Source organism: Triticum dicoccoides, chromosome 5A (genome assembly GCF_002162155.2).
Source record: "Triticum dicoccoides isolate Atlit2015 ecotype Zavitan chromosome 5A, WEW_v2.0, whole genome shotgun sequence".
NCBI classification, from domain to species: Eukaryota; Viridiplantae; Streptophyta; class Magnoliopsida; order Poales; family Poaceae; genus Triticum; species Triticum dicoccoides.
In genome coordinates, this window is record NC_041388.1 from 375008607 (window position 1) to 375022755 (window position 14149).

The 14149-nt window shown below is 45.5% G+C and overlaps 2 protein-coding genes across 3 annotated transcripts in view; both read right to left on the reverse strand.

Annotated features, from left to right (window-relative positions):
- Window positions 1–379: 379 nt before the first annotated feature.
- Window positions 380–6635, reverse strand: LOC119301610. The gene is made up of 10 exons (XM_037578606.1): window positions 6269–6635; window positions 5961–6164; window positions 5797–5854; window positions 4028–4090; window positions 2670–2745; window positions 1999–2114; window positions 1792–1881; window positions 1578–1709; window positions 1090–1275; window positions 380–872 (listed from the first exon to the last, which is right to left on the reverse strand). Exons 1-9 carry the CDS (start codon window positions 6586–6588, stop codon window positions 1147–1149), a joined length of 1188 nt encoding a protein of 395 aa, XP_037434503.1. The 5' UTR covers window positions 6589–6635; the 3' UTR covers window positions 380–872; window positions 1090–1146.
- A 1806-nt stretch (window positions 6636–8441) lies between these two features.
- Window positions 8442–14149, reverse strand: part of LOC119301611 — a 15433-nt gene continuing 9725 nt past the window's right edge. Inside the window, exons 9-12 of one of the 2 annotated variants that reach the window (XM_037578607.1) lie at window positions 10524–10758; window positions 10138–10439; window positions 8998–9617; window positions 8442–8912 (exon numbers count right to left, since the gene is read on the reverse strand). In XM_037578607.1, the coding sequence (XP_037434504.1) occupies window positions 9323–9617; window positions 10138–10439; window positions 10524–10758 (832 nt within the window). In that variant the 3' untranslated portion in view covers window positions 8442–8912; window positions 8998–9322. Of the gene's footprint in view, window positions 8913–8997; window positions 9618–10137; window positions 10440–10523; window positions 10838–14149 lie in introns of those variants that run through there. The other variant, XM_037578608.1, reaches the window with a different exon arrangement.

Sequence of the window (14149 nt, forward strand, 5' to 3'; positions counted from 1 at the left end):
CAATGTGGAGGCGGCGGCAGCTAGCAGAGTCGCCAGTAAAAATGGGCGAGGGCGTCGGCGACGAAAAAGACGGGCGAGGGTTGCTGTTCGCTGGGGGATGAGGGGGAAGGCCAATGTGCCACCAACCAGCGGGCCCGAAGAGAGGAGAAGACGAGCGTGCGCGCGTCCGTCGCGTGTCCGCACCGACGCAAATCCGGCTCAAAAATGGGCCGGTAATGGGTCGCCCGCGAACGAAAAGCAGACACACGTCCGTTTGGGTCAGCACGTTGGACTGCGTTTTATGTCCACGCCGACCCAAACGGACAGCGGCGGACGAAATGGGTCGCCCCATTGGAGTTGCTCTGAACTGGCTAATTTACTCTAGAACTAGGCACGGTAGTTCTTACCGGGCTTTTACCCAACCGGTGAAATTCATGACCAAATCACAACTGCTGCACTTGTAACATTCTACAACATGTGCACAATACTGTCCCATATGTTACTCTACAGTACATATAACATGGCAATCTACACATGATGTATAAGTATATATTGTCGTATTACACGTAAAATGACAACCAGAAGAAGGCATGGACAGGCTTGCCTGCCTGCCTGCTGCAAGGTGTATACGGCCAACTCAGCGTCGCTGGTGCCATACCTGAGAATGGATCGTTGTTCTCTTGGATTTCGGGTTAAATGCAGTGCATAGCCTGACTAGAGTCCAACAACTTGGTCCCAACCTCCAAATCTTGATCAGATCATATAGTAGATGTACGGCCTGCCGGTGCCAACGTACTCAACTCGGTCCACATACATCGCTCTTCGAGTCCTAGGTGCTATAATATTTACTCCGGTGTGTCCTTGTAATGGCAACCCCCCCACACCCCAGCCAACTGCATCAGGAAAGCGGCAACCAGCAAAATGTTTGTGATGAAACTGAATGAAGACTGTATAGCACTATAGATTCTACAGATAGATATTTCTGCCCTTCTGGCTCTGATGTGTGTAAAAGCATCTCCAATGTGGTAAATAAATGTATGATTAATGCAAGCCATGGTCCTAGGTTTTTACACCACAGAAGTTACACAAAGATTCAGTAGTGTCTCATACCTTCATGAGCAGCATTCTGAACTTCAATGGACATAGAATAAATTATAATCTAGGCTTCTAAAGGGATCTGAAGTAGTCAGCGATAGTTCTTGAGAGGACCCTGGTCTCATTGAGAGCCAATGATTTTAAGCCCTGCGCCAGAGCATCCGCTGGAGTGTATTCTGAACCAACCTGCCATTTAACATCCTGTAGTATAGCTATAGTTAGTGCCTGGCACTGGCAGACATTAATATTAATGTTTTATACATAAATGGTATTACATATTAACAGAGCACTGGTCTAAGATATGATCCAGTGACTCTGAGAATTCCAACCCGACTAAACTAAAAATATCCTTTTGTTTTCTAGTGATAGCACCAGGTAGATACTATTGGTGGTGAATCACAGTAATCAAACAAGTTCTACACGAATTTTACAGAGTTCTATTTCTATATAACTGCATTTGATGCACCATACAATTTGAAGGTGAAAAAAATAACTAGCTGTACCTGTATACACGGAGTTAGATGTGTTCCTGACAGTACGACCTTCTTTATTTGTCCACCAATTGAGTCTACCCGAGGTCTCAAGATGTCCTCAATTATGTCTGTATCATCAATAGCATCAACGCTGAATTTGACCTACAATACGTACACGGACCATTAGCGATTGGTAAATTAGAACGGAAAGAGGTTTGCTTAAGTGCAAGTTTCTCAACAGTACCAATAATGTATTAGCTACACTGTAAGAATTCTTGCAGAATTCACGGTTCTCAGGTGGTGTTGGTTTGAATTCAGATACACCTTCTGTAACCTGTAAATAACATGGGAAGAATGTATGTTCAGGATTAAAAAGATATCTATGGACAAACATGTTGTCAGAGCACATTTCACTAATGAAATATAAGTTAGATTCATATAAATATAATACCTGATTCATTACTGATGGTAACTGATCGACAAATTTGCTTACGGATACCATAGCTTCTCGATCGTACTCCCGTATCAAACCTCCAGCTAAATCAAATAGGGCCTTCCACGCATTCCCTACAAAGTTACACCACACCGTTACTATGAAAACAGTCTCATGACCACTTTTTTGTCAATGTACATATTTCTATTCTAACTCTTGCATCATACTAATGTTTTGACACTAGGCATTTGTAACATTTATATTTATACCAATATAAAAAGACCCAAAGGGGCAGATCCAATTAATCTCGGCCATCAAACCATGACAATCCAACAATCTAGATTGCTCCAATGGTGAGCGCTCAACATGTTTAGCGTGCAATTAATATCATACCAAATATCAACGTTTGTGCTAATCACATAATTAATGTGTTATATCATTATATCCTACCTAATATCAACATGCAATTAATTTCCTCCCTAATATCAACGTGTGTTGCACGTACGCATATGCTAGCGTCGGAAGTAACAGAAGACCATGTGGTATCGCAACAATGATACAATAACATGAAGCACAGGAACCTCGAAAGCTACAAACTAACAATTAACATGGAAGGTTAGTGGCAACCAGCAAGCCACAAATATTTCATGGAAGTTAAATAATAACTGATAAATGCAGTGAATAATCACCTGATGCATCTCTTGCCGCAGAGTATACAGGTGATGTCTCCATCATAGGTGTTAGTTGACTAATGAGGGGGCCTATCTGCATAAAACAAAAATTTATCAAGGATAAAATAACAAACAAACAAAAAATGGAGAGAGCACAAGGTAACAAACTAAGAATGCAACGTGTCAGTACCTATACCAGTTGTTTACACAAAGTTCTACGTTGGAAATGAAGAATCAAATAGCATTGTTACATGTTTCTCAAACTCTTTGCTAATAGTTTAATTCTTGTAAGTCACAATTTTTTTGGGGGGTCGGTGGGTTCGAACTTTTGCACTGCCCTGATGGTTTAATTGATTACAAGTTTACAACTGAAAAAATGTTAATTATTTTATGGCTGAATTTGTTAGTCCAACATCTAAACCATAAATTGTTTACTGATCCTGAAGTTTTGGCGCTCTGTACTTCAAAATATGGAGCTGGTAGCTGTAGTTCAACATACATACAGCATGGAACTCAGCTCATCCTCTAACCATAAAACTGGGGAGAACCAAACACAAGCTAGTAATAACTAATAGATCAGTGCAACATCAGGAACATGTGCGTTTTTACATGACGAAAAGTAAATAAAGTGGGGGGATTGTGTGGGTTTGGACGGAACTGCAGGTATTGTATACATGTGCATAGTTCAGGGCCAGAAACCTGGTGTGTTTTATTGCGTGGGTAGGGGAGTTATTGGCCTATAACCATGTTGAATTGTTTCTAAACATGGTTCAATATCAAGTCAGTCTGCAATCTGCAGATCCCTGATCTGAACCACAACGACCGCTTGATGACTCTAAAGTTCAGAATCTCAAACGGTGATGCTGGACAAATTCTTGCATGTGTCTGGAATCTGGGAATTATGAACTTACAAGAATGCAGGTATCTTCGAAAGACTAATAAAACAAGATATTTAAAAAGGCACCACTTTATCTTTAAGTGTTTCTGCGGGAAATATTGTTTTGCGCATAGACTCAATGTTCCTTGGCTTCAATAATTCAATCAGTGGATCAGCTTATAGACATAAGCATAAACTACTTAGTGGTACAAAGATGTGATATTGTTGTGCAGGATGCAGATACACAGTTACCTATAGCAAAAAAAACTAAGCAGCATAGGTCCCAATGTAGGAAACAGAGAATCAGCTAGCCATTTCGACAAAACTAAGTGCCAATTGTTTTTCTGTTCATAAACCTATGCCAACGCAAACATAGTAACATATACTACATTGTCACACATCACTACACCAGTTGCCAGTAAATCAAGTGCTTGGGCTGAAAATAGTTAAACAGAAGGTCACTACAATGCAATGTGCGAGAAAGCATGGACCAAAATACCTGCTCAAAGTAAGGAACAGCCTCTGAAGCGGGCCTATTGTTGAATGAGACAATCGCATTAGCCTAAAATGATCAGAGCCCAACAAAAGAAAATTAAACAATAAGCACTGTTACCAAGGAATTATACAAACAAAATTAGAAACTCAAACTTTCCTCTGCAATCTCCATTAAAGAAAACAGAATTTTGTGGTTTTGCTGCTAGTATTAACCAAATACCAAGCAATACTGACAAGTACTTGTTTGAGCAGTATCCCTCTATATATGCTCTCCTTTCTAGAGGCACCTAAAGGAGTTCTGAAGAGATGGGATTATCACAGAGCTAGGATGTTGTGGCAGGAGTCTGATGACAGGAAAATGTCATCTGGTGAGCTGGCAGTCTATTTGCCAAAAGATTCTGGAAGTCTTTGCGTTCTGCACCTGAAGACTATGAATCAAAGCCTGCTTTGCAAATGGTTGCGGAAGTTGGAAAACACTGATGGGATTTGGCAGACTATGCTGAAGAGCAAATATCTGCAGAAACAGGTATCGGGTTCGCTGCCAAGTGGTCATGAGCGGTGGACCACAAAAGCAAATATCTACAGAAACATGTTCCCTCTCGATGGCAACTTGGGAGTGGAGGCTCCTATTTCTGGGAGAGTCTGATGGGTGTCAACAATATTTTCCAGAAGTTGTCAGAAAGGATAATTGGTGGTGGTGGTAAAACTTTATTCTCGGAAGATAGCTGGGTAAATAATTCACCATTGGCAGTGCAATTCCCGACGCTTTACCACATAACCTTCAGCAAAAATGTAACAGTACAAACAGTTCTGGAGGGTCGTTTCCATACCATCCAATTATGGAGAACTTTGCTTGATGATACTGCTAAGGCAGTGGACTTGCAGGATATGGTGTCAAAGGTCTTTTTTTGCTAACGAGCAAAACAGAGTGAAATGGAAAGTGGGTGATAAAGCAGATTTCTCTGTCAGAGCAACTTATTTGCATCTGAGATATGGGAGTCTGATTGGATTCAGCTTTGTCTGGAAGCTGAAGATCCCTCTGAAAATAAAAAATCCCTCTGAAAAATATTATCTTAACCAAGGACAACATGTTGAAATGGGGCTGGAATGGGAATGAACAATCTTATTTCTGCAGTGCAAAGGAGACTGTAGGTCATCTGCTCTTCCAGTTTGTGCTAGCCAAACTGATATTGCAGATTGTCCTATGTGCTTTTGGTCTTAATAGACCGTTTGATAGCACTGTGGATTTGTTTGCTACATGGCTTTCATCCTTCCCTGCAACACAAGCTGGTAATTAGTGGAGGGGCAGCAATCTGCTGGATGCTATGGAAAACTAGGAATGATGTGTGCATTCGACAGAATTTTCCTGATGACCCTGCTGATGTTATATTCCAATTAGGTAATCACCTATCTTCGTGGGCTTTACTGCAGAAATCCCAAGGCCGAAGAAGAATTGAAGGAGTGCAGCATTTGAAGATGGTGATGGCTGAAGTTTACTGCAGGTGTCATGGCTGGGCGCCGGTGATGAAACGAATAACGGCAGTTTGATCTTGATGTGTGGTGCTTGGATATGATTTCTGTGTGGCTGTTGAATGTTTCGTTGCCACAGAACAGTATGCTTTTGTGATAGCCTGTGGATGTAGGTGTAGATGCTGAGTTGTTTGTGTTTCTTTCGCTCTTCCTACTCATGTCGTAGAACTATGTGGCAGCTTCTTTAATGGAAATCGACGAGGAGGCTCGGTGTTCCAAAAAAAAACTAAATACCAAGCGAACCTTTGGTATCTTTTCTGAGAAGTAGCTCCCAACCAGCAGCTGAAGCAGCGCGCCGTTACTGCAATTCGTTGAAGAATACCGTCAGTAAAACAAGGCTTCAAACATCTTCTGTGGTAAAGCATCGAACAGGTGGCGGGCGGGCGGGCGGGCGGGCGGACGGGCACCTGTGACCAACGGAGTAGAGCGGGAGGCCCGCGATGTCCAGAGCGCCTAGCCCGGCCTCCGGCAGGCCCGACGCTCGGAGCGCGTCGTAGCAGCCGTGGAACCTCTCGAAGACCTCCCGCGCGGCGGCCGCGTGGTCGAAGGTGACGTTGTACGGGACGCACACCACGAGGAACCCCTCCTGCGCCAGGAGCTCCAGCAGGTAGCTGCAACAAACCACGGCGCCCAAGCGCGAATCAGTACTGCGAAGCTCTCCCCTCCCGCCGAAGAAATCGCGGATTACCGCGAGGTCGGATGGACCTCCGCCTACCCGTAGGTGGCCTCGGGGGCGGCGCCGATGAAGGCGCCGCCGAGGAACTTGACGACGGCGAGCGGGCGGGCGCCGCGCGGGGGTGGGAAGAGGAGGCAGGAGTGCTCCCGCAGGTACGTCCTCCCCCGAGCGGGCGACGGCCTGGGGACGGCGAGCGCGGGTAGGGGGGCGTCGGGGCCCAGCGACGCGCGGCAGGAGAGGCGCCTGGCGGCCCCGGTGCGGCGGTGACGGCGAGGTACGGGCCGCGGAGACGCGACAGGTGGGGAGGTGAGCAGGTGAGCCGCAGCAGCAGCCGCCGCCGCCGCCGTCGTCGCAGCCATGGGGATGAAGCGGAGCAGGATGTGGGGACAAACAACGGCTGGTGGTTTTGCCACGAGGCCGACGGCGCAGCCGGAGACTTTCTGCTGTGAGGATTGAGGAAGCAGTGCCACGTGGGCTCGCAAGCGCCGCCTGATTCAACAGCAGTTTTTTTAGACAGTGGACCTTTTTTTTTGAGACACTTTAGATAGTGGAACTGAAATGCTAGGCCGGCGGCCGCTTTTCAGTTCCTGAATTTTTGAATCGTTGATGAATCAAGGTCCAATGGGCTCCGATCTCCCCTCTCTTGCCCGCTTCACTGATATTACTTTTTATTTATCAACTGTTAAGGTAATACAAAAAATATTATAAATAAATTTTACATCCAAGTATGTACACCAGCTAGCGGCGACTACTGATCAATGGTCACATCCCCTCGCTCTCATTGATGTCGGATCATGTACAATACAAGGTGTTTGGAACTTTGGATGCATGCTTGCAGAATATAAATCAGTTTTTGTTTAGGCACCGCTACTTATTTTTATAGCAGAGGTCCCTAGCTAGGCATATGCCTCTGCCCTTTACAATTATACCAATGCTTAAGTGAAAAAGATATATTTCTGTAAGCACGTCTCTAACCACATTGCATTGTACTCCCTTCATTTCTAAATATTTGTTTTTTTAGAGGTTTCAAATGGTGACTACATACGGATCAAAATGAGTGAATCTATACTATAAAATATGTCTATATACATCCGTATGTGGTGACCATTTGAAATCTCTAAAAGGACAAATATTTAGGAACGAAGGGAATACATGGCATCACCGTCCCATGCATGTATCCATTTTAGTATGCCTGCCTCCTCCCACGCTGGTCATCCCTTCGCCCAAGAATCAATAATTCTTCTTTTACCATCATGAATCCCGTTAACCCTAGTCCTAATCTCTGTAAAAAAAAACTCATGTTGTACAACTATGTCGCAGTTTCTTCAGTGGAAATCGACGATAGGTGATTACGTCAAGATGTTTTATCCAAGAATTGTTGTGCTATGTTGAGGCCATAGAGCATGAAGTAGACTTCGCTAGGTGGAAGATTCTGAGGCCGCTCAGGTAGTAAACCACTAGAAATGAACCACATGGAGGTCTGAGAAATGGTTAATGATGTGCATCATTACAACTTTGATGATGTCCTTACAAGATTTAAGGAACTCCACAATGAAGCCATCTAACTCAATGCCTTATGAGAGGGTAATTGCTTATGCCGCAAGAATTCGTTAAAAGGTTGTCAATGCCATCAAGGATACCCATGATGTTTAGAACCTTCCAATTGAAATTAGTCCAGTGAGAGATAACCCTCCCCATGATTCCTTTCATGGTTCCCTTTTCCTTGTGCAATGTCATCGACCATTTTCATGCCACAATCGACAGTCCATGGATGAAGTACTTCCGCCTTCTTGCATTTGTGTGGATGGGGGAAAATCTCCCTAGGTGAAGGTTATTAATACAAGGACGCTGCTTCTTTCTTGATCTCTGTGGATGTGGAAAATCTCCCTAGATGAAGGTTATTAATACAAGGACGCTGCTTCTTCCTTGATCTCTCCATCACCGTTGTGCGATGTCACCAACCATTATGACGCCTCAATCCATGGATGAAGTTCTTCCGCCTTCTTGCATTTGTACGGTAAAATCTTGTGCTAGCATCTCCCTCAAAGTGTCCGAATGTCTCTCTTCCGGTGATAGTAGGAAGTGTCTCATTGCCGGGTCAAAATGAAGAATGGCCTTGAAGCCATGTGAAGCTGAAGCTTTTACAAAAGGTTCTTGCTCCAAGCCCCGAGGAATCGACCCGTGCGACGTGCGTTGGAGCCTATGTGAGAAGTCGAGGCAAAGTATTACATTATTATGCAAATATCACACATAGTACAAAATGGCTGTTTCTCTTTGTGGGTCTCAACGGATTCTTCTATACATATAGGCAACATTATACTTGCACTGAACCTTACAGTCAGTGAGATTCTGTCATCGAGGAAGATACACAACTGTGTATGATGTACTGTATCAGCTAACTCTGGCATGTGACTATCTTCTACATACAGTATATGCTGTCAAAATTTTCTACCCCAAAACTTGGACATGCTTGTGTTCCGAAATATCAAAAGGAGGCTTAGTTAGATCTAATAACAAACCTATACACCTATTAGTCAGCATGAAGTATCTCTAAAAGAAGTTAAGGCAGTCAGCACACATAATCCACCAAATGGCGCAAGTATTGACTTCACATTATGATATCTGCTAGTTTCTCTCCAAGATATATCCAGCTTCCTGGGTAGTTTATACGACACTGCCCCACCTGCATTCGCAATGCATTGAACAGAGCCGAGTTAATAATTTAGCAGACAGGAAACAAAGTATAATTGCAGTTAAAACATACATACCTTATAATGATGAACGAAACAAATCATTCCTGCTCGGAGTTTTTGTTGTTACCACGACCGATAACAGAGTTCATCCGTCAAGAGTCCAGAAACTAGTATACAAATTTGGTAAGGGTATGAAACCCCCACAGCTCCAATCCATCGGCAGCACCCCTCGGTGTAATCAAGCAGCTAGCTGGGTGCTCTTTTTCGAGCACGTTACAGTGCGTTAGTGTGAGCTAACATAGTATACACTGGAGCAGCCCTTCGGTGCTCACGTTTTGTGCAGCCGTGATATCTTGTTGAAACTGGCCTCAAAGAGTACTTTTGTGGGTCCTCCCAATTCTCATGACACAGATGTATCCTTCTGAACAGGTCTTTGAGGGAAGAAAAGGATCGCAAGTAACGCACAAATACTTAAGCCAACCGCACCATCAAACGGATGAAGATGATAGGTACTAATCATCCAGAATGGAGTTTCAGGTTTGAATGCAATAATGCGAGTGGTTTGTGTGAGATAACTAGCAGTCATAATTCCAGATCGCAGGCCAATTGGTGCAGCGAGATTCCCTTGCGTTCTTTGCTTAAGCCCAAAAAGCACCAGGGAAAGTAGCACGAAGCCTGGTACTGAAGGTAGAGACCTGCCATTCATTTGTAAAAATGTTAACACCTTTTATTACTTGGTCTCACAACAGATCATGCTTGGTGCAAAAAAATAATATAAATCAACCCACACAACTGTTGCACCTTAAATCACTTTATATTATAAACATTTTTCAAGGTTGCTACAGAAAGGTCCTAATCTGTAGCAAGCTTTATTTTGTAGGATTGCTAGGCACTTCTATGTTCGACTAACCATAGACCAATTTCTTTAAAAAAAACTGTACTCAATCCACCCATTTTCTGCCACTCCCCTCCCCTGCTTGTGTCCTTCACCCAGTTCCCACACCCACCCCACTACAGTAACGTCTGCGGAACCACGCCGCTCAGTTGCTCACGGGTTTTAATGATTGCCCCCCAAATCACGCTCAGCTGCTCATGGGTTTTAGATCCCAAATTTAATTACGATCGCCATGAGAACTACCAGTAGTAACATGAACCATGTGCTGAAAAATTAAGTAGTGAAATAACAGAAGGGATGGTGGCTCGACTGGATATTACCGGTGAATCAGAGAAAAAGCAACTCCAGACATCAGAATAGCATTGTAGTAACCAAGATCAACTGCAACTTCTTCTGGAAGCCATGATCTGAAAACCACTTCTTCCACCACAGAAATGCTAGTTGCTGTGATAAACCCTCTAAGAGCTGGCAACAATACATTTCTTGAAGATTTGAGAAGATCAAATGGTAAGAACGAAGGCGTCCCTTCTCGAAAAGTTGCAAAGCCAAGTAAAATGCTTATCGAATGCACCAGCCAAACGACAGACACGCCTCCGACAAGACCTTGGAAAAATTCTTGCAGCTGCAATCAAAGGTTTAGTTGTCATGTTAATGTGCCAGGAACATTTGACAGATATTTGCACACGAGACTAAGCAATGATCATACCCTTGATGAAGATGCAAGATTCATCCCATATTGCTCAACTGGATTCTCATAGCCACGTATTCTTTTTCCCCATAGCATTACAAGTATCATTATAGAGACATACAGACCAACAATGCAAGCATCCCCAACAATTCCTGTTGAAGCACTTATTGTCCAGCTTTGAACAAGAGTTGGCAGTAAAGGAATCACAACAGGAGACCATAGAACAAGTACCATGAAGGAAAATCCCATGATCCTATGAATTTGATAAGGGCGAGTTAAGCACAGCATGATAATAAGACATTACCATGAAAATGTACACTCCCTCTGTATTCCTGATCAGCAGATAATAGAGGGGGTAACTAACATGTCTAATCAGCAGAAAATCCACCACCGTAATATATGAAGGGGTGGGTTCAGTATTCCTGATTTCATAGTACACTTGCAGTAAGAAAAAAATTAATCAAACTGTCAAACATGATGATAATATTGTGCATGCCTTGCGTGTACAAGGAGAAGTTCACCAGGAGTAGTTAGTTAGATAAGTATCTTGTAATCTTTATCTTCTTTATCTCTAGCTTTTCTTCCTTTCCAAGATGTAATCTCCTAACCAACTTGTACGCGTATTTGGGCTCGCAACCCTGCTATATAACACGCAACACGTCTGCCAGGAAAGGCAAGACGTTTACCGCAAGTCGCACATGGTATACAGAGCAATCTTCTTCCACTAAACCCTAGCTATCCCATCTCCGTGCGCAGCCATGTCTTCCTCCACCTCCTCCTCCCAGTAGTCGCTCAGCGGTGGAGTAACGGAGAAACTCTCCCGCACCAACTACATCCTATGGCGGACACAGATCACGCCGCAACTGCGGGGCGCCGGCGTCTTCCACTACGTCGACGGCACGTCCACCGAGCCGGCCAAAACCCACATCACCAAAGATGCTGCTGGGAAGGAAACCGAGGGGCCAAATCCTCTTCATCCAATTTGGGTGAGGGAGGACCAGCAGGTCCTGGGATACCTGCTCCAAAACCTCTCAAAGGAGGTGCTCGTCACGGTGACCGCGATCACCACGGCGAGGGAACTCTGGGTGGCGCTGGCGAGCATGTTCTCGTCGCGGTCACTCAGCCGCGTCAACAACATCCGTACAGCGCTGATCAATGCGCAGAAGGGCAACCAATCGGTGGCCGCCTACTTCGCCGCCATGAGGGGCCTCGCCGATGAGCTCGCCGCGGCGGGCAAACCCATCCAGGACGATGAACTCATGTCCTACATCATCCATGGGCTAGACCAGGACTACCAGCCCCTCATTTCTGCCCTGGACGCCCGCGTCACTCCGGTAACACTTGATGAACTCTTTTCCATGCTCAGTAATTTTGATCAACGCATGGCGCAGTACAACGGCTCCGGCGGCGGCTTCAAGTCGTCGGCAAACTCCGCCTCCAGAGGCCGCGGCGGTGGCTCTCGCTCTCGTGCCTCCTCTCGTGGCAAGGGGAGGTTCGGATCCGGCGGCAGTGACGGCTACTCCAACAACGCTCGTGGCGGCGGGCGCTCCGGCAGCGCAAAAGGGCGTCGTGGCGGCAGCTCCAACAGATCCCGTCCGGACTTACCTTGCTGCCAAATTTGTGGCAAGCCCGGTCACACAGCGAAGGATTGTTGGTACCGCTACGAAGAGGATGATGGTGACTCCTCACAAGACGAAGAAAAGGTGGCTGCGGCTGCCGATGGCTCCTATGGGATCGACACAAACTGGTATGTTGACAGTGGTGCCACAAACCACATCACCAACGAGCTTGAGAAAGTCACCACGAAGGAAAAATATCGTGGCAAGGATCAAATCCATACGGCCAGTGGTGAAGGTATGGGTATTCGTCACATTGGTCATTCAATTATTAATACCCCTAGTCGCAAAATACATCTCAAAAGAATCTTGCATGTTCCTAGTGCCCACAAAAATCTTCTGTCTGTTCATAGAATCGCCATTGACAATCATGTTTTTCTCGAGTTTCATCCTTATTTCTTTTTGATCAAGGATCAGGCCACGAGGAAAGTTCTTTATCGAGGTAGATGCGTTCGAGGGCTCTACCCGTTGATTCCGGAGTTCAGAAGATCCAATAAACAAGCTTGTGGTGCTATCAAGCTTTCGTCCACACGGTGGCACGATCGTCTAGGACATGCCTCTTTTTCCTTAGTTGAAAAGTTACTTAGGAAAAATAAGCTCCCGTTTGTTGGTGAGCGAAATATTGAAACTATTTGTGATTCATGTCGGTGTGCCAAAAGTCATCAATTACCATATCCCATATCTACTAGTGTCTCCACTAAGCCTTTGCAACTGATTTTCTCTGATGTGTGGGGGCCTGCTCCCTCCTCTGCCTACTATGTGAGTTTCATCGATGACTACAGCAAGTTCTCATGGATCTATCTCCTTAAAAAAAGGTCCGATGTGTTTCAAGTGTTTAAAAACTTCCAAGCACTTGTTGAAAAGAAGTTTGACAGCAAAATTATAGCTGTCCAATCCGATTGGGGAGGGGAATACGAGAAACTCAATTCCTTCTTCCAAAATATAGGCATATCCCACCATGTGTCATGCCCACACGCTCATCAACAAAACGGGTCGGCCGAACACAAGCATAGGCACATAGTTGAGGTCGGTTTAGCTCTTCTAGCAGGGCCGTCCATGCCCCTCAAATTTTGGGACGAGGCGTTTCTTACAGCTGTCCATATCATCAACATGCTTCCTAGCCGTGTCATCAATAATGAAACACCTATGGAACGCCTCCTCCATGTCAAACCAGACTACACATCTCTTCGTATTTTTGGATGTGCCTGTTGGCCAAATCTCCGTCCGTACAATAACCGCAAGCTCATGTATAGGTCCAAACAATGTGCGTTTCTTGGCTATAGTGCCCAGCACAAAGGTGTCAAGTGCCTTGACATCTCCACCGGACGGGTTTACATCTCACGTGATGTCGTGTTCGATGAGACCAAATTTCCTTTCGCTCATCTACATCCCAATGCCGGAGCTCTCTTACGCAAGGAAATCTTGCTTTTACCACCTCACCTCTCTGGCTATGATCAAGGGGGCATTAATAATTGTGATGATCATATGACTAACCCTACTACTAATAGCCTTTATGAGTCTTGTGGTGATGCAGCAAAAATTCGTGAAGAAATCGTCGCAAATGGTGAAGAAAATACGGCAGCAGATCCATATTTTATGTGCCCTGAGCTGGGGAGCAAATCTCCCTCGGGATCTGCCCAGGTGCTGCCGTGCAGCAAATCCCCCTCGGGATCGGTGCCTTGCAGCGAATCTGCTGCGACAGCCGCAGGTGGGCGCGCTGAATCGGATGGCCACGGTGACTCCCCTCGTCTGCACCAATCACCGTCCAGCAGATGGCAGGCTAGCGCTGGCCTGGGCCGCGTGCGGCCTGAGGCCCAACCAGTCGTCTACAAGCGGCGGGCAGCGACTTGCCGGGCTGAGGCGGGGACAGATCCTGACGAGGCCGGGCCCGGGCAATCACGAGGCAATGATGATGCGGCTCGGCCCAGATCTTCTGTGGCTGGTTTGCCGCTTGCGCCGCAGCAGACGACCGCAGAAGATCCCGATCAACCTGACGCTGCCGACACCACCAGTTCTCGAGCTGCGTCC

What these genes read in the sequence shown, in the direction of transcription:
- LOC119301610 (XM_037578606.1), bottom strand. Translation starts at nt 6,588, where the DNA reads ATGGCTGCGACGACGGCGGCGGCGGCGGCTGCTGCTGCGGCTCACCTG. An exon ending in CTCTACTCCGTTGGTCACAG is followed by an intron (nt 5,855 to 5,960) that starts GTGCCCGTCCGC and finishes AACGAATTGCAG; the next exon opens with TAACGGCGCGCTGCTTCAGC. An exon ending in TCTCAGAAAAGATACCAAAG is followed by an intron (nt 4,091 to 5,796) that starts GTTCGCTTGGTA and finishes TGATCATTTTAG; the next exon opens with GCTAATGCGATTGTCTCATT.